The sequence below is a fragment of the Lepus europaeus genome, chromosome 14 (assembly GCF_033115175.1).
Source record: "Lepus europaeus isolate LE1 chromosome 14, mLepTim1.pri, whole genome shotgun sequence".
Taxonomy (NCBI): Eukaryota; Metazoa; Chordata; class Mammalia; order Lagomorpha; family Leporidae; genus Lepus; species Lepus europaeus.
In genome coordinates this window covers 39786268-39806065 of record NC_084840.1, presented here as the reverse complement: position 1 = coordinate 39806065, position 19798 = coordinate 39786268, and the positions used below count along the sequence as shown (strand labels likewise).

Below are 19798 nucleotides of genomic sequence, written 5' to 3'. Positions count from 1 at the left end.
ATTCAACACTGTTTTTAAGTTTTATAATTTTTTTTTTGGTCTAACTGAAAGACTTCCAGATTTTCTTCTGGCTCAAATGTTCTTTCTTCTGTCTCAGCAAGTCTGTGGTTCAGGCTTCCCACTGCATTTTTTACTTGATCTATTAAGTTCTTCATTTCTAATATTTTGTTTTGATTTCTCTTTAAAAAATCAATTTCATGGGAGAAATTTTCCTCTGTCATGTATGGTTTTCTTTAGTCTTTGGATTTGCTCCTAGTTGCTTTTGTCTAATCCGATAATTAACTTTTTGAATTCCGTTTCTGGCACTTCATCAATCTCTTCATCTTCACATTCTAATATTGAAATGTTGTGTTCCTTTGTTGGGGATGGGAGAGGTCATGGTCTCCTATTCCTGCTTCTTGAATTTGTGTTTGTTTTCAGGCATTTGTGAAGTTAATTGTTGTTTTTTTTCTTGGATGGCTTTTATCTTTGAGCTATGCCTCTGTGGCTTAGTGGGATATCTGCACCTTCAGTGAGTATCAAGAGGTGTGTGGTGGGTGTAGCCAGGAAGCTCTGATCAGTGCTCCAGGGTGGGGTGAGTATCCAGGATAACGCCTGAGTTTTGTTAACAAAAGCAGGGGAGTTGTTACCTCTGTTGGTGTGATCACCCCCACACCTTCTCTAGGCTAAGCAATGCCTGGGTGTTAGCCCCCAGTGTGTTCAACACTTATCAGTGCCACTGTATGGACCACAAAAATGATTTGCACAGTCTTCACTGTGAGCTCGGTTCTTGCTGCAATGACCTACCCAAGCAACCAAGGAGCTCCAAGCATATGGAGCTGCACCCAGTGATTACCGAAAGACCCAACTACACCCTGTACCGTCTCCTGTAACCAACAAATTACTCTTCCCAGCCATGCAGTGGGGTCTGCAGTTTTTTCCCTCTGCTGGAATCTCTGGATCACATGCATACGCAAGAGCCACTTGCCAAATCTTGCTCTCTCCCTGCCACTGCTACCAGTGCTACCAAGAAGGTGGTGTCCTGTCTCAGCCAGTTGCTGTGCATGTATACTAAGGCTTCCACAGCTGCTGCCTAAAGCCAAAATAGTGCCCATCCTTTCTCAGCTGGGCAGAGGGTGCTGTTGTGGGGAGGTTGGGGTGAGATAAAAGTTTCCCCCCTACTTCCACTGGGTCCGTGGTCAACCGCCAGCCCCCAGAGCGCTAGTCTGGACTCACGCCATGCTCTTCCTCTGGCTGTATCACCATGGGTTCTTGCAGTTCGGTCTCACCCCTGTTGCCAAGCTGCCACCTGCTCCTGCTCTGGTTATTTCAGTCGTGTGTTAGGCTTGTGTTCATGCTGAGCATCCACACCTTCCACACAGATTCATGTTGTTCTGCGTCTCATAGGGTTTCTGGTGCAATTTTCTCTCCAATTCCCCCTGAGAGTGCACTTCCTACACTTTTTTCCCCACTGTTTATCCCTAGCCTAGTACAATGTGTTGTTCCCCAATCTGCCATCTTGGGATCCTGAAGTGTATTTCTTAATTGAAGTCTTTACCTGGGTACAGTGTAAGATTGCCTGTTGAGCTTTTAGATGTTCCCAGGTCCTGGATCCTGCCCTTAAATCTCTTGTGTTATATTTTTGATAACCTCTCAAGTGGCTAACATGTAGCTAGCCTGGGGTAGTATGGGGGTGGGGGGAGTGGCATATTTATAATATACCATTTATTTCACGTGGAATTCATTTTCACATACAAGCATTAGCTATGTGGTAATACAGGGCTATTCAGCTATATTGGAGATATAATTTATCATTTAAAATCGAAGTTCTGCATTGTCCACTAGTTCTGGCTGTCACTGGCACACTTACATATCTGTTCAATTAGACTTTGAACTTGAGAACAATATACGCACCAATATTTGAAGTAAATCTGCACTTGAGGAATCTTGTGGAGAGTGAGTCATCAGAAGGCTCGAAAGAGACCCTTGCTGAGTCTGACCAGCACAGTGAGAAATCTGAGCTGACTGAGGAAGCTGAAGCGTCCGAATATGAAGACCTCTGTGACCCAGGTACTTATTCACCTGCAGAGCTGCCCCCGAAAGCCGAGAAAGAAATCTCCACCTACGGCCTCGAGGAAATTCTTTCAGGTAAGACACACGAGATTCCTTGCAGGGAGCAGGAAAAGACCAGGTGGGAGAAGTTCAATCATTTTGTGTATTACCAGTTCATAGATGGTGGTTCTCATCCACTTTAAATGGTACTAAAAGTGAGCGTGACCATGCAGACCATTTGTGGCGCATGTCAGTATTCACACTGGCCCTCATTTCATCTCGATACACACACGGCTTCTTGCTGAGAGGGGCCTGGCCCTCCAGCAGCAGGAGCAGTACCCGGTGTGTGTGTTAGCAAGGCTTACTCCTGGCTCCATCACAGAGTGCCTTCCTTCCCTGGGGGTGGAATCCACTGTCTGAATCCTACCTTTCCGTGACCTCGCTAGCTGATTCTTAGGCTGTCTGGAAAGCACTGACATACATCAAATTTTGTCATTTATCTGTTATAACTATCAATCAACTTGTTATTCTTTCTTTGTTTCAATGGCTGCTTATAGACACAGAATTCACAACTGAGTTTGGGAATAGAAACATATACGATGAGTAAGTATTGGTCTTTTTTGTTTCCATTTTCATAAGTGTCTTTTGAGCTTTGAAATTGAATAGCTTTTAACATTTTGCCACATTCACTTCATATGCAGATATATATATATATATATATACACACACATATATACTACTTTTCTTGGAAACAAATATTATTAATATCACAGTGTGAGGGATTCATGCTACTGACCATAATGTGGATAAAGAAGGGTATATTGTCATGTACATGGTATGACATAGTGAAGCGGTAGTTAACTACATAGCAAACAATATGACATCCACACGAATTTTATACTCTATATTAACTTCCACAAATAGGAGAAAATGTGATATTTGTCTTTCTGCATCTGGCTTATTTCACTTAGTATAATGATGTCCAGTTGCATTCATTTTGGTGCAAATGTTGGGATTTCATTTCTTTAAAATGACAGGTAACTGTATTTTATGTTTCTTACTATAGTCTGCTGCACAGTGCTTTCACTGTTTTCTCTCTTAGACTTTCAGAATGCCACACGGATTTCTTCATAGATCCTAACAGGTTGGAGTTTTCAAGAAAAATTCAAAATATGCTGGCTAATATTGAGAAATGTATAAGTGAGTACTTTAAACATTTAGAGCAATGTGTTGTCTTCTTTGGCAATATTTTCTTAAATGTTAGCATCTGAAACTTTTACCCAAGGATGTGACAGATGTTATACAGTTTTGGGAGATCACAAATTCATTCTTTGGGAATCAGAAATGTACATTTGGAATTCTTTGAAAATGTATGAATTATACATCTAACCAGGAAGCACATAAAAGGTGGGAATTAGGAAAACTGGCCAAGGCTTCAATATTTCCAATCACGTACTAGAGAACTGTATGACACTTAAATATAAGCTTTCATGTCATGGCCTAACATTTTATGCTTTAAATAGATTTGAGCTCACTCTGTTCCTGCTATGTATAGACACCTGAAATTATATGGCAACAAGTAGCCTAGCCAAAGAATTTTTTATTTTCCATGATAAGTTTTATAAAGATCCTAAGAGCAAGAGTTGTGGGATTGCAGATTAAGCCACCACCTATGATTACAGCATCCCATATGGTCACCCATTTGAGTCCTGACCACTCTACTTCTGATCCATCTCCAAGATAGTGGCCTGGGAAAGCAGCAGCATATGACCCAAATGTTTGAGCTGCTGCACCCAGGTTGGAGACCTGGATAAAACTCCTGGCTTCATCCTGGCCCAGTCCTGGCCATTGCAGCCCCTTGGAGAATCAACTAGCAGATGGAAGATCTCTGACTCTCTTTCTGTCTCTCTCTCTCTGTCTGTCTGTCTGTCTCTCTCTCTCTCTCTCTATGTAACTCTTTCAAATAAATAAACCTTTTTAAAAAATCTTAAAAAAAAAAAAACTGGACCCTAGCAGTCCTTAAATATTGTATCATTCTCCAGTCACATCACATGGTTTACTGAGTTTAGAGGGTGATCTTTCTGGCTTAAACTGGTATCTAATCCATTATTTGCCTTGTTTTTCAAGCCATAGGAACTCAGTCTTTTTCACTATGCTTTGCAACTACCAATATCTAGTAAGAGTCCTATTTCTACAAAGCTAACTGAAATACTATCAGCCTGTCCGTTGAAATATCATACTTATAAGTATTTTCATTGTATAATAAAGGTCAAACATGGATTTTCCTAAAAAATATATAAGAAATATCACACACTTTTTATAATCCTTTCTAGAGCATTTTGAATCAGCCAGATAGGGGTTTCTTGCTTAGCAAAAATCCATAGATAATAGTATCTTGCAGTATCACACTTAACAAATACTGCAGAGACGACTGTCGTGAGTTAGGCTGCCCCACCTCATTTTCCTCAGCAGTCTATAGATTTGTTGGCCTTCCTCCCAGCTCTCAGTAATGCAAGATGAGAAGTCTGATGCTACTATGATTTCCCTTCTTTGTAAACCAATTTCTGTGCAGTAATTTATCATTTGGAGTTGCATCATTCCATGCTAATATTTCTTGAAATTCAGTTATGCTTTCCAGTCTAAGAACTAAGTCTTCTAGCAATCTTTCCATATGTTTTTCCCCTTTGGATTTTTCAGTTTTGCATCTTTGGATTTCCTGGGCCTCAATATCTTAACCTTTACATTTTTTTCATGTTATGAAATGTTTCTACCACTTGACTTTTGTAAGTTTTATTATGATGTAATTTGAGACCAGGGTTGTACAGTGATCCTGCAGTCTCTTCACATGTGTCACCACAGTGTAAATATCAAAATTACAAAATTAACATTAAAACAGTAGTATTAATGAAATGACAGGTTTTGATTGGGTTTTCTCAGATGTTTCGCTGATGATCTGCTTCAGTTTCAGGATCTAGTCTAGGACTGCACCTTGTGTTTAGTTGTTACATGTCTTGGATCTTTTCCGATCATGACATTTTCTCAGTCTGGCCTTGTCTTTGAATGAGTACTGGTCAGTTAATGTGTAGACTGTCCATTTAACTTTGAGTTGATGGCATTGCCTCTTGATGAGATTGAGGTTTTGCAGTTGGAGGATGACTATCACAGTGGTTGGGCCACTTTTTCAAAGCATCAAGCCATGTAGCACATGATGTCAGGTTATCTTTTTATGGGTGATGCTCACCATGGACACTTCGCTAAGGTCTGCCAGGTCTCTCCACTGGTAATTTATGAATCACAAGAGGAAATACAGGAACTTTAGGGGGAGGGGAGGAAATTTGAAAACTATGCAAATACCTCATTTCTCTTGAAAATTTGGCCCACTAATTTTGGCGTCCATCACTGAATTGTGCCTGCAGCAATTACTACTGTAGCATTCCAACAGTGACCTTCTATGTCATTTCTTACACATGGACAGGAATAACTGTGTCTTCCCTATATGTTTATTTTTTTACTTATTTGTATCAATATGGACTCACTAATATAAGACCCTTTGAAAAATTCATGGAAAATGCACATTATAAAAAAACTATGCACAGTTTTAAAAAAGGTTTGCACCAAAAAAAATTTTATCATTTAATTCCATTTTCCCATGAATTGTTCAAGTCCCTCATATATTTTTCTATACATACATAATAATCTGCATGTAAATATAAATCTATGTAAATATGTGTATATTTATATTTATTTATCTTGGAAATAGTCAAACACTTAAATGACCCCATCATTTCAGCTACTAATATATAGCAGTTATTTTCCTTTTGCATTATATGTACATATTTATAAATTAGCAAACTTTATAGATAAAATATTTTGTGATCATTTAGAATTAGAGATATTTTCCAATGGCTGCATATGCATGCGTTCTCATGATTATCATTTAGATAGCTGTATAAATCTGTCACATCAATGTACCATAATATACCTAACCATGACTATAATAATAAACAAATATTCATTGCTATAGACAATGATGCAATCAATATCTTCTGTTGTGTGGCTGTGGCTTATACTGATCTTAGAATAATTTTACAAGAGTTGAAATTGTTGAGCCAAAAGTCTTTATCTTATTCATTTCTATGATTTTCTGTTAGATTAAGAAAAATTAACCTTTGATCTTCAATAAGAATTTTTAAAAACTGATCACAGTGGCTTAATTTTATGGTAATGTGTTTTCCCATATATAACAGCATTTTGAAAGGATACTTTTTTAGAATTGTTATAAAAGTTTCAAGGCATGATAGTAACATAGTTAGGCCTTTCCCATGATAACATTATTAAAACATTGTCCCACTTTCTAATCCTAATATGATCTAATTTTTACACATAAATACTTGACACTCTGATATTTATTGGCATGTGTTATGAATTAGAATTTCACCTTTAATATTCCACCTGGATGTCTAATGACTGATCTGTCTCAGCACTATTTATTGAGCAATCCATTCCTCATGCTCACTGATTGGAAATGACACACGTATCCATCACTTACTGTATTCCAGTATGATTTGATTTTATTTCTGGACTACACAGTTGTAAGTCTGTAACTTAGATACTGATACTATATTGTTTGAATTATGATGAAGCTTTGTAATATTTTTAACTTTTGTTAGTGGTCTCCTTTTACTCCTTTCCTCACCATAAATTTCCTGGGTCCACTATTTGTCTCAGTCTTTGGAGTATAAATCAGTATTACTGCCAACTTCTCTTGCTGCTGACACTGTTGCAGCCTTGCTTTGGAAGAGAATTCTCTACAGCTGGCTCCTGTGCTCTTTCATCTCATCCTTTTCCTTTGTTTGTGGCCACATCCTTCGTTTCTGTCCTCCTAGGATCCTTTCAGGCTCATCTTGTATTTTCCCTGCTCTAGCCCCGGAATCAACTATTTCTCCAATGAGAATGAGAGAATGAAATTTAGGAACTAAGATCTAGACTCTCAGTGTGCTTATTGCTACGGAGTGTCACTATTTCCAGGTACATTGGGTACGAGATGCAGAAAATACATGTATGTATACTAGCTTACGCATTGATGGCAACAGCTAGCACTGGGCCAGGCTGAAGCAGGAGCTTCAACCAGGTCTACCACGTGGGTGGCAGGTGTTTTCTAACCTTTGTATTCTCTTAATGATGTGAAGTCCCAAATATGAATATTTGTTCAGTGACTTATTTTCATTTTCTATTTAAATTATACCTCCGCTACCATCATCCCATTACCTATCTGTGAATCTTCTATTTCTATAATATGTAATCCAAACCTGAGCCCATCTTTAAATTGCACTTATCATATAGAATAGCATTTAGCTTTCACAACAAATAAGCCTCAGTTTTGAGCAGTTCTAGGTGTCATTTTGAAGTGTGACTTTTTAAAAAATTGTATTTAAGGTATTTAAATTTCATGTATTTCATGTACACAGATTTAGGAACATAGTGATAAAGTGTGACTTAAGACACCTGAAAATATTAACTCTTGAATTATATGTTTTAGCCACAATCACTCCCCTTTGCCAAGATGACCGCCTGTCCATATTTATTGATTTGCCTCCAATCATAAGTTCATCGAATGATACAGAAAGTCAAACAAAACCTAAGAAGACTACATGGCCAGATTGTCAGCTACTTTTTGAAATGGATCCTGATTATCAAAACAAAGTAAGTTTTAAAGGAATTTGTCTTAGGGAGTGTTTGGTTTAAGGAATAGAAATTCACTTAGATGAAATGGATTTTAGAGTACCATAATTCATGTCAATTTGAAAACTAATTCCCAGGTTACTTCTCCATTTGTCTTCCCCATAATCTCACATCTCTGCTCACTTCTGAGTGTTTTCTCCAGCTTCCATTATGAAGATGAGCTCTCTCTTTTATGGCTTCCATAACATTTGCTTGTCCATATGTTGATTTGCCATACCCTAAATCGTCTCATTGCCATCTAGCTAGCTATTTTTGTTCAAATTCACAGAGAATCTAATTGGCTTTGTTTGGGTCAGGATTCTACCCTATCCAAAGTAGCTATGTCTTGGGAATTGGGTGAGATCATATATTCTATAGGACTGGCCTTTTCCAAGGCTATACAGAGAGCATTGTCTGTAAAATGATGTGATTAACAAGGAAATAAGTGATTTGTCTCTGCAGCACAGGACTAAAAATTGGGTGTTAACTTTAAATTTAAATAGCCTAGTAAGCCTTTGCATGAAATCCAGATTTTAGAAAGCCACCTATATTTTACACTTATGTTTCCAACGTATTTAAACATTTTATAAAGATTCTGAACAAAGTGTACTCCACGTAAGACTATTAATATATCAGATCACATTTTTATTGCTCTCAGAATAAAAATTCTGACAACTCTTTCACCTGTGTATTTACAGATTGTGAGTCTCCTGACGATCATTGGTAATTCCATGGGCCTCGTTAATGATTACAGCTGCATGTTTATAGAGTATAGCACCATGATCGAGAAGGCCATGATCATTAGTACAAAATTGCCATCTATAGGAGAATTGACTGCAGAGCAGTTTAAAATTATACTCAATAAACTGAGAAACTATCTTAAACACATGGTGAACATGGTTATTGAAAAGCGTGTTGGTATTTTCAAAGTTGTGAGTCTTGATTATCAGTCAAAGTGCTTACCCTATGTGGATACCTCCATACACGTGAGCCACACGCTGTTGGAATCTGAGATTCAAAGAAAAAATACAAACCTATTGGCAGTAAGTATTTTGAAAATTGTTTATTTCCTATTGCATAAGAATCTTTCAGATTAGTGATCTGTAACTTTGAAATAGGTATTTATAAAGTATATGATTAATATTATTCTCTGAAAATTCTAATGTGCATTGCATTGTCTGTGTCTTTGATCAAATATCGCTTCATCAAAAATTTTTTCTTGATTATCACTTCTAAAATCACCTCCCATGTCACTCCCTCCCTCTTCTCCCTGTTTATAATTTTTAGCAATAACATGCACCCTTACCTGGAGTTAGGCTCAGTACCTGTTTGTTGGCTGTCTCCTCCACTAAGAGGTAAACTCCATCCAGTTATGGAGCACCTGACAAAAATCTCTGAATACCAGTGCCTGTTACGGTTTACTGTGCAGTAGAGCTGACTTTGTTTTAGGGAGGCTTCCAGGCAAGCAAATCTCCCCTGGGACTACAGTGGTTTGAAGTCTGCATGAATATTCCAGAGCTGAGAAAGTATGAAAACTTAGTGCACCTGCAATAACTGCCCCTTTATTCATTGTTCCTAACTGTCACCCATGTGAGTCTCCAGGACACAGAGCCTTGTAGACCGGCCACTCTGCACAAGCACTCTGATTTGAACCACAACCCTGCTTATGGGTAGGAATTCTTAACACTAGCTACTGTTTGTTCAGTTATTCAATCAGGCCATCCATAATCATTTATTAAGCATTGATTGTAGGCTTGGCATTGTACTAAGCCCTGGAATGTAATGGTGAGAGAATCATTCAGCTCTAATCTGGCAGAAAATACTTACCAAAGTACCTCATAAAACTTAGGTGTGTGTTTTTTTTTTTTGCTAGAAAAAAATTATTAAAATATGAAGGAGTAAGAGTTGGCTGGCCAGAGAAGAATGTGATGATGGCTCAGGTAATTGGGTCCTGTCACCTACATGGCAGATCCGTTTGCAGGCATTTGTGAAGTGAGCCCATGGATAGGAGCTCAGGATCTCTCTCTGTCTCCCTCCCTCCATCCCTCCCTCTTCCCTTCCCCCTCTCTGTTTTTCTGACCCTCAAATTTTAAAAAAATTTTAATCAGAAATAACATGTAACATTAGCAATGCCTGATTTTATATCACAAATTACTAAATGTGCTAAGAAACAGGAACATATGACTCCCAAGTGAATGAGGAAATTAATGGAAACAGCTAGGAATGACAAGGAAGAAGAGACCATTAGGCAAAGATCTTGAAACAGCTTATATAATTATGCACAAGCATTTAGATAAAAATATAATAAAAATATAAGAAATAGACAAATGGAATATACAGAAGACCCAAAATAGAATTTAAATGATGAAAAATACAATTATCTTAAATAAGATTCATTCAGTAAGATTAATTGTAGATTAGACATTGTACGGGGAAAAAAAGCTGAACTTGAAAAAACAGCAATAAAATCTACCACAGAAGAAGCACAAAGAAGAAAAATGACTAAGAACCAGAACAGTCTCATTTACCTGTGGTACAACACCAAGTAATCTATCTCGTGTGTAACTGGAGTCCCACAATGAGATGAGAAAGAGGCAGGCAGGAAAAAGAATCTAAAAAAAGATGAAATAATTTCCAAATTTGGTGAAAACCACAAACCAATAGATTTGAGAAGCTCAAAGAAACCCAAATATGAAATTCTAAAAGAAAACACCACCAAAATCAATCAATACTAAAAACCACTGGTGCAGAGAAATCTTAAAAGCAACAATAGACAGGAAGAAGGGTGAAGAGAGGAAGAAATAAAATAAGACATTACAAAGACTTCTGTTGAGAAATTATGTAAGAAGACAATTGAATAACATCTTACAAGCATATAATCCTTAAAATATATATTGAGCAAAGGCCTTGTTTTCAAAAAATATAAAGAACAAGCGAAAGCACCAGTAAAAATTAGTAAGAGAACTCAACAACAATGGGAAAATGATGTGTAGATTTCATGAAAGAAAAATAGCAATGAGTTATAGTACATGCCAAAAATCAGTCATCAGGAAAATGTACATTAATGACTACAATGATCATCTACTGCACATCCATTGGACTGAATAAAATTAAAAATAATGGCAGCACCAATGCCAACAGGATGTTGCATAGACTGCAGGAGAATGCAAAATGGTACACGGTCACTTTTGAAAACTGACCGTTATTTATGAACGTTAAATGTTCACTTGTCGGCCGGCGCCGTGACTCAATAGGCTAATCCTCCGCCTTGCAGCGCCGGCACACCGGGTTCTAGTCCCAGTCGGGGCGCCGGATTCTGTCCCGGTTGCCCCTCTTCCAGGCCAGCTCTCTGCTGTGGCCCGGGAGTGCAGTGGAGGATGGCCCAAGTGCCTGGGCCCTGCACCCCATGGGAGACCAGGAGAAGCACCTGGCTCCTGGCTTTGGATCAGCGTGGTGTGCCGGCCGCAGGTGCTGCAGCGGCCATTGGAGGGTGAACCAACGGCAAAAAGGAAGACCTTTCTCTCTGTCTCTCTCTCTCACTGTCCACTCTGCCTGTCAAAAAAAAAAAAAAAAAAAAAGTTCACTTGTCATTCAACCCAGCAATCTGTTCATGTTATTTACCCACAGGAAATGAAAACAAATCCATACACTCCTTTGTCATAGGAACTTTGCTCACAAGAGACAAAACTCAAAATTGTCAAAATCCAGAAACAATCCATGTGTTTCCCAATAGCTTAATATTTAAGAAAAAACTGTGTATATTAATTTATAAGGATAGTTATCAGCAAGTTTAAAAGGAATGAGCTGCAACACAAAGTAACTGAAACCAGTCTAGAAAACATGTAAGGAAGGCAAACACAAAGCTATCCTGTGTACGCTCCTATATCCAAGACACTTGACAAATTTAACCTATTGCAACAGCAGAAAGGTGGGTTCCTGAGAGAAAAGGTTGGAATGGGGCAGGAGAGATCTTTCTGGAACAAAACAAGATTTCTACATTTTAGATTACAGAGGTAGTTATTACTGATGTGTGTTTTAAAACTTATGAGAACATGTAATTAACATACAAATTATGCTTCGATTGATTGGTCTTTTCAAAACTGAGTACCGTTTATTATTTAAAAGGCCATATTAATACACTTACCTCTTTTTTACCTCAGGTTCCTAGTATGTAAATTGGGGACAATATACCTAACCCAGTTGTAAAAATTAAGTGTTAATGAATGTGAAGTTCTTTATTTTTTTTAAGTATTTATTTCGAAAGAGTTACAGAGAGAGAGAGAGAGAGAGAGAGAGAGAGAGAGATATCTTCCATCTGCTGGTTCACTCCCCAGGTAGCTGCAAAGGCCCAGACAGGAGCTTTACCCAGGTATCCTAAGTGGGTGGCAAAGGCCCAAGCACTTCCCAGGCCAACAGTAGGGAGCTAGATCAGAAGTAGAATGGCTAGGACAAAAGCTGGTGCCCATATGGGATGCGTGCATATTAGGTGGTGGCTTTACCTGCTACAACACAATGCTGGCCCCTGTGAAGGTCTTTTATTTCATGATTTTTGTACTATCTTAAAATGTTTAAGTGAATAAATTATAGTTGCATATATTCATGGAGTTTAATGTTATGTTTATAAGTACAATGTGGAATACCTAAGTTAAGCTAATTCACATATCCATCACCTCAAATACTTATTTTTCTTTGGTGAGATCTTTTGATTTAATCTTAGTAATTTTGAAATGTACAGTACACTTAATTTTTATTATTTTTAAATAGCGACTAGCAATGTTGAGCATTTGTCACATACTTCTTGGCCATTTCTGTCTTGTTTTTGAATAGGCCTTTGCCTATCTTTGAATCACGCTCATTTTTTTCCTTCTGTAGAGTTGAGTTCCTTACATATTTTGGATGTTAATCCCTTTGTGGGTGTATAATGGGTAAATATTTTGTCACAATCCGTATATTGTTTCCTCACTCTGTTTTGTTTCCTTTGCTGTGCAGAAGCTTTTCAGTTTACTGTAATCCCACATGTCTGTTTTTATTGCCTGTGGTTTGGGGTTCATATCAAAAACTCGTCTCCATAGAGCTTTTCCACTGTTTTCTTCCACTGGTTCTGCTGCTTGGGGCATTACAATGAAGTCACTTTGTGCTGATTTTGCATGTGGTGTGAGATAACGGTCTAATGCCCTTCTTCTGTATGTGGATACCTAGTTTTCCCAACATGAATTTTGGGATTTTTTTTCTAGTTCTGTGAGGAATGTCGTTGGTATTTTTATAGGATCGGAGTTGCATTGAATGTGTATATTCCTTTGGCAGTATGGACATTTTTAACAATATTCATTCTTAAAGTCTGTGAATATGGAATATCTTTCCATTTATTTGTGTCTTCAATTTCTTTCTTCGTTTATAGTTAATAGTGTGGTGATCTTCACCTTTTTTGTTTTTTGTTTTTTAAGATTTCTTTATTTGAAAAGTAGAGTGTCAATGAGGGGAAGAGACAGAAAGATACCTTCCATCCACTGGTTCACTCCCCAAATGGCCACAACAGCCAGGACTAAGCCAGTCCAAAGCCAGGAGCCTGGAACTCCATTTGGGTTTCTCAGGTGGGTGGCAGGAGCATAAGCACGTGGCCATCTTCTGCTGCTTTCCCAGGCTCATTAGCAGGGAGCTGGGTTGGAAGTGGAGCAGCCCAGATTCAAAGTGGCACTCATATGTGATGTCGGTGTCACAAGCTGTGATGTAAGCCACTGCACCACAGTGTCAGGCCAGAGATCCTCGCCTTGAGTGAATTTATTTCTAAGTATTTTGTGTGTGCACTATCACAAATGGGATTTCTTTTTCTTGATTTCATTTTCAGGGAGTTTGCTGTTAGCATACAGAAATTCTACTGAATTTTGTATGTTGGTTTTGTGTGCTTCAACTTTATTAATTCCTTAATCAGTCCTAAGATTTTTGGGGGGGTTATTTATATAAAATTATATTATCTGCAATCAGGGAAAATGTAATTTCTGTATAATTTTGATGCCTTTTATTTCCTTTTAAAGATTTATTTATTTATTTGAAAGCTGGAGTTGGGGGGGCGTCTTCCATCCACTGGTTCACTCCCCAGTTGGGTGCAATGGCCAGAGCTGCACCGATCCGAAGCCAGGAGCCAGAAGCTTCTTCCAGGTCTCTCACATGGGTAGAGGGGCCCAAGAACTTGGACCATCTTCTACTGCTTTCCCAGGCCATAGCAGAAAGCTGGATTGGAAGTGGAGCCTCTGGGACTCAAACTGGCACCCATATGGGATGCCGGCACTGCAGAAGGCAGCGTTACTGCTACGCCACAGCGCCAGCCTGTTTTATTTACTTTTTTAAAAAAATATTTATTTATTTATTTATTTGAAAGTCAGAATCACACAGAGAGGCAGAGACAGAGAGAGAAAGAGAAAGAGAGGTCTTCCATCCGCTGGTTCACTCCCCAAATGGCCGCAATGGCCAGAGCTGAGCCAATCCGAAGCCAGGAGCCAGGAGCTTCTTCCAGGTCTTCCCAAGTGGGTGCAGAGGCCCAAGGACTTGGGCCATCTTTACTGCCATAGCAGAGAGCTAGAACAGAAGTGGAGCAGCTGGGACTTGAACCGGCACCCATATGGGATGCCAGTACTGCAGGCGGTGATTTTACCCACTACACCACAGCACCGGCCACCGCCCCTTTTATTTACTTTTAAAGATTTATTTATTTGAAAGAGTTACAGAGAGACTGGGAGAGATAGGTCTTTCATCCACTGGCTCATGCCCCGGATGGCTGCATCTACCAGTACTGGGCCAACTGGAGCCAGGAGCTTCTTCCCAGTCACCCACATGGGCGGGAGGGGCCCAAACACTTGTCCCATCTTCCACTGCTTTTCCCAGGCCATCAGCAGGGAGCAGAAGCAGAGCAGTGAGGATTTGTTGTAGATGACAGCTTTATCTGCTATGCCACAACACTGACCCCAAAGACTTTTTGTGTTTTACTTGCCTAATTCCCATGTCTGCAATGCCGAGTTCTATGTTGAATGAAAGTAGTGAAAGCAGGCATCCTTGTCTTGTTCCTGATCCTAGAGGAGAAACTTGAAATGTTCATGAGTTTTATTATAATTAGCTTTGATTTTTCTGTCACATGTGAGCTTTGTTGAGGTACATTCCTTCTCAACCTAACTGTTGAGAATGTTTGTCATGAAATGATGTTGAGCTTTGTCAAATGCTTTCTCTTCTTCTATTCAATCACATGGGTTTTATCCTTCAGTCTATTAATACAATGTATCACATATTTGTGTGTTGAACCTACTTGCATTATTGTGAATTATCTTTTTTAAGTGTGCTGTTGAATGTGGTTTTCTAGTATTTTGTTTAAGATGTTTGCATTATGTTTATCAGGGATATTGGCCTATAGCAGTCTTTTCATTGTGGTGTCCCTGTCTGGCTTTGGTGATAGGGTAATGCTAGCCTCAGAAAATGCATTTGAAAGTATTCCCTTTTCTTGACTATTTTGAAAGCACTTGTGGGTTGCTATTAGTTCTTTAAATGTTTGGTAGAATTCGCCAGTGAAACCCTCAGCTCTCGGGCTTTTCTTAGATGGGAGCCTTTTAATTACTTATTCAATCTCCATACACTTTATAGATCTGCACAAGAATTTTTCCATTTCTTCCAGGTTATCCAATTTGTTGTTGTTGTTGTTTTTGACAGGCAGAGTGGATAGTGAGAGAGAGAGACAGAGAGGAAGGTCTTCCTTTTTGCCGTTGGTTCACCCTCCAATGGCTGCTGCGGCCAGCACATCGCGCTGATCCGAAGCCAGGAGCCAGGTGCTTCTCCTAGTCTCCCATGCGGGTGCAGGGCCCAAGCACTTGGGCCATCCTCCACTGCCTTCCCGGGCCATAGCAGAGAGCTGGCCTGGAAGAGGGGCAACCGGGATAGAATCCAGAGCCCCAACCGGGACTAGAACCCGGTGTGCCAGCGCCGCAAGGCGGAGCATTAGCCTGTTAAGCTATGGTGCCGGCCCAGGTTATCCAATTTGTTGGTGTGCAATTGTCATGGTTTCTTATGATCGTTTGTACTTATGATGTCTGTTTAGTGTCTTTTCTCCATTTCTGATTTGAGCCTTTTTTAAAATTATTCTTAGTTTGTCAGCTTTGTTCATGTTTTCATTTAAAAAAAGACTCCAAGTTTCATTAATTTTTTCTATATTTACAATCTATTTCATATATTTCTCCTCAATTTTTATTATTTTTATCCGTCTACTAACTTTGAGCTGTTTGCTCTTTTTCTAGTTCTTTGAGGTGTAAAATTATGCTGTTCATTTAAGACCCTTCTCCTCCTCCTTCAATGTAGGAATTTATTGCTAAAAACATCCCTCTTGGAACTGCTTTTGTTGCATCCTGTAAATTTTGATATGTTTCCATTTTCTTGTCTTGAAGATATTTTAAATTTCCTTTTTAATTTCTTTGTTGACTCACTGTTCAGGACCATGTTGAAATTCGCAGGTATTAATTCTCTGAAATTCTTTGTTACTATTTCTAGTTTTATACTGTTGTGAGAAAAGATATTTTTTATTTCAATCTTCTTAAATTATTTAAGGCTTTCACTTGTGGTCTAACATATCTAATCTGGAGATTGTTCCATGTATATTTCTGAAAAATTTATATTCTGCTGTAACATTTCTGTTCATTTGGTCTAGAGCATTGATAAATTTAACTCCTGATCTCTGGTGCTTTCCAGCTGCATGGGGTTTTTCTCTTCAATCCATTCATTTTCAGGCTCTGTCTTCTTACAAGTGAATCGAGTCTCTTATAAATAGTGTGTAGTTGGAGCTTATTTTATCCATTCAGCCACTCTATGTGTTTTGATTGGAGAATTTAAACCATTTACATTTAAGTTAATTATTCATAGGTAAGGACTTAATACTGCCATTTTGTTATGTTCTGACCCTTTTGTAAGTCCTTCATTCTATTTTTCCTGTCTTACTGTTTTCATTTGTGGTTAAGTGATTTATTTTTCTATTACTATACTTTGAGTACTTAATTTTTATTTTAGTTTATTTGCTGTAGCTTTTTGCCTTGTGGTTCCAATGAGGGCACACTAAACATGGTTATAACAGTTTTACTAAGCTGATAACAATTTAACTTTGATCACAAAAGAATCCACACTTTTATTCCACTCTCCTCTCCACATATGAAATTTTTTAACATCACAATTTATATCTTTTGGTATTATATACCCTTTAGCAAATTATTGTATTCATTACCGTTACTATTCTTAATAGCGTTGGCTTTTAATCTTCATGCTTAAGATGTAACCACCATCATTACTAGAATATTCCAGACTTGACCTTGCACTTATTTTACTAGTGTTTTATTGTTTCCTATGTTTTTGTGTTACTTATTATGCCCTTTATCCAATAAAGCCAAGTAAATTCATAACAACTAGACTTGTCTTACAAGAAATGTTAAGGGGACGTTTTCCTCCCTAGCTGCGTAAGGGTCAGCCGCCATCTTGAGTGACACAGTAACTGCCTGGCCCAGGAAGTTCATAATAACAGGAAACACATGTCACTGATGTTCCACACCCTAGGAAAGCAACTGTGCCGAAGACAGAAATTTGGGAGAAGCTAGCCAAAATGTGCAAGACCACTCTTGTGTCATCTTTCTATCTGGATTAGAACTCAACATGGTGGGGTTGGCACTGTAGCCCTCATTTTAAAGGTCAAGTTTATGATGTCTTGTCATAAAATAAAGTCATAGGGCTGGCCCTGGGGCATAGTGGATAAAGCCACCACCTGCAGTGCCAACATCCCATATGGGCACCAGTTCAAGACCCAGCTGCTCCACTTCTGATCCAGCTCTCTGCTGTGGCCTGGGAAAGCAGCAGAAGATGGCCCAGGTCCTTGGGCCCCCGCACCCACTTGGGAAGACCTGGAAGAAGTTCCTGGCTTCGGATCAGCCTGGCTCCAGCCATTTTGGCCAATTGGTGAACAAACCAGCAGATGGAAGCTCTCTCTCTCCCTCTCTGCCTCTGCCTCTCTATAACTCTACGTTTCAAATATTAAAAAGCGTTAGAATTTAAAGTAGAAATGCAATTGCCTTAAAAATCTTAAAGAATGACATATACTTATGGGAAGAATGGATGTTATATAATGGATACCAGTATGGTAAAAAAAAAAAAAAAATGGATTTGGAATCGAATGTGAGTTTGAATTGTTCTATAACTCACTATAACTGAATTTCTGATCTTGGATTAATGAACCTGAGACTCAATTTCTCCTGGGCAGAAAAATAATACCTAATTAGAAAACATTATATATAACTGAATAAGGTCAGGGTAACATGCTCAAAATGTGACACAGTGGTTATGCACCGTTTGAACTCCAATTTGTACTCTTGCTACTTTCATTACATTTATTTCTTAAAAGTAATTATTCAGAATGTTGCTTTTATGTCTTGGTAGCATTTGTTTTATATGTGATATACATTGAGCTATATTCTGTTAGCAGTAGGATTTGATCATGTTAATGCCCTAGTAATTAAATAATACTTAGAGTCTTCTTAAAAGAAATTACTGTGTTCTAAGAGAGTGAACGATCATTGCATAATTATAATTGACATGTTAATGATTTCAGATCATAGAATCATCATTGCAACAGCTGAAATATAATCCCATTGAAATAGAAGAATTTGTGGAACATTTTGTTTTTTTGGATACAATTTCCTCAAAAATATCTATGTTAGAAAAAGAGTACTTGACAATTTCTCAGCTGTACTCTGTTGTGCGGAATTACCAGATTCATATTTCAGAACAGCAAATTGCAATGTTTGAAGTCCTTTTTTTCAAGTTTAGTCAACTAAAAACATCCGTGAAGTTATATGAAACAAACAAAGATGCTGCTATGACTAAATTTAGGGACAATTTGGAAGCATATGTCATTGGTCTACGGGTTGCTGTTAATAATTTAAAATCTGAAGTAAGTTTTGTTTTGTTTTGTTTTGTTTCTCCATTAACAGCTTGTTCTTAGTTTCATGGATGCTTAAGCATTTGGATATTTGCTTTCCATGGAATCTTGGTCAATCTAATCCGAGTATTCCTACCTTGGGCTTCATAGACACAATTTTGGTGACTTGTGAGCTTGAATGGAAAATAAAATTACGTCTCTGTGAATATTTTAATTAACCCCTAACTAGAATTTAGCATTTTCTTCAACTTTGAATGTATGTAGGCAAGAAGTGGGTGGAACTGACACTTTTCCATAGGTGTCAACAGATTGCTAAAATGGCCTTTGTGGGGGAAAAAAAGAGGGGGGAGGGGCGGAGATGAGGGAGTTGAAAACTAAAATTTTTTCAGGCCTTTGAGGCAAATGGTGATGACAGTTCCAACTGCACTCATTGTATTACGACCTAGATGATACACTACAGTGCTTTGTCAGTAAAGCATGTCTAAGTTGGGAACACTGTGGTTTCTTAGAAGGTCTTACTGTTATTTTTCAGATAAGAACCCCTGTTCTGTTATGTATTGGTACGCAAGTGACGACAGCCCAGGAAATGATCCGGACCCTCTCGGAGGAGGCTGCCAGCTTATCTGTCAAGGCTCAGTTGTGTTCGAGCTTTCAGGATCGTTTTGATGAGTCACACTTTCAGATGCACTCTCTTAGCATGGAAGAAATCACGCGGATTGTGTTTGCCGAGATCTGTGACATTGAGTATGACTTAAGTTTGAGGCGGATGTTATGGGAAACACGAGAGGAGTGGGGAAGCCTCTATCAGGAATGGAAGAGTTGTTCTCTTCAAACTGTGGATGTAGAATCGATACAGAGAAATGTTTTGAAGTGGTTGGACACCATCCCTGTACTAGAAAAAGGTAAGGGTGTTGAGCTTTCTCACCCAGCATGCTCTCGAATGCCCTCTGGGCGTGAACACTGGCCCTGCTGCCTTCCTCTAGGCAGGGGCTGGAGGGGCAGCATCGGGAGGGACTATTGGGTGAGCCAAGAAACAGATCAAAGCTTTGTTTTTAAAAAAAATAAAAATAAAAAAGCCATTCTGGGAGGTTTTTCCAC

The 19798-nt window shown here is 38.6% G+C and overlaps 1 protein-coding gene across 1 annotated transcript in view; it reads left to right on the top strand.

Moving 5' to 3' along the window:
- Positions 1 to 1218: 1218 nt before the first annotated feature.
- LOC133773407 (dynein axonemal heavy chain 14-like) overlaps positions 1219 to 19798 on the top strand; it is a 66838-nt gene continuing 48258 nt past the window's right edge. Inside the window, exons 1-8 of the mRNA XM_062210766.1 lie at positions 1219 to 1302; positions 1866 to 2049; positions 2589 to 2634; positions 3134 to 3231; positions 7571 to 7734; positions 8451 to 8795; positions 18371 to 18712; positions 19233 to 19602. Coding sequence (XP_062066750.1) covers positions 1219 to 1302; positions 1866 to 2049; positions 2589 to 2634; positions 3134 to 3231; positions 7571 to 7734; positions 8451 to 8795; positions 18371 to 18712; positions 19233 to 19602 — 1633 coding nt within the window. The remainder of the gene's footprint in view (positions 1303 to 1865; positions 2050 to 2588; positions 2635 to 3133; positions 3232 to 7570; positions 7735 to 8450; positions 8796 to 18370; positions 18713 to 19232; positions 19603 to 19798) is intronic.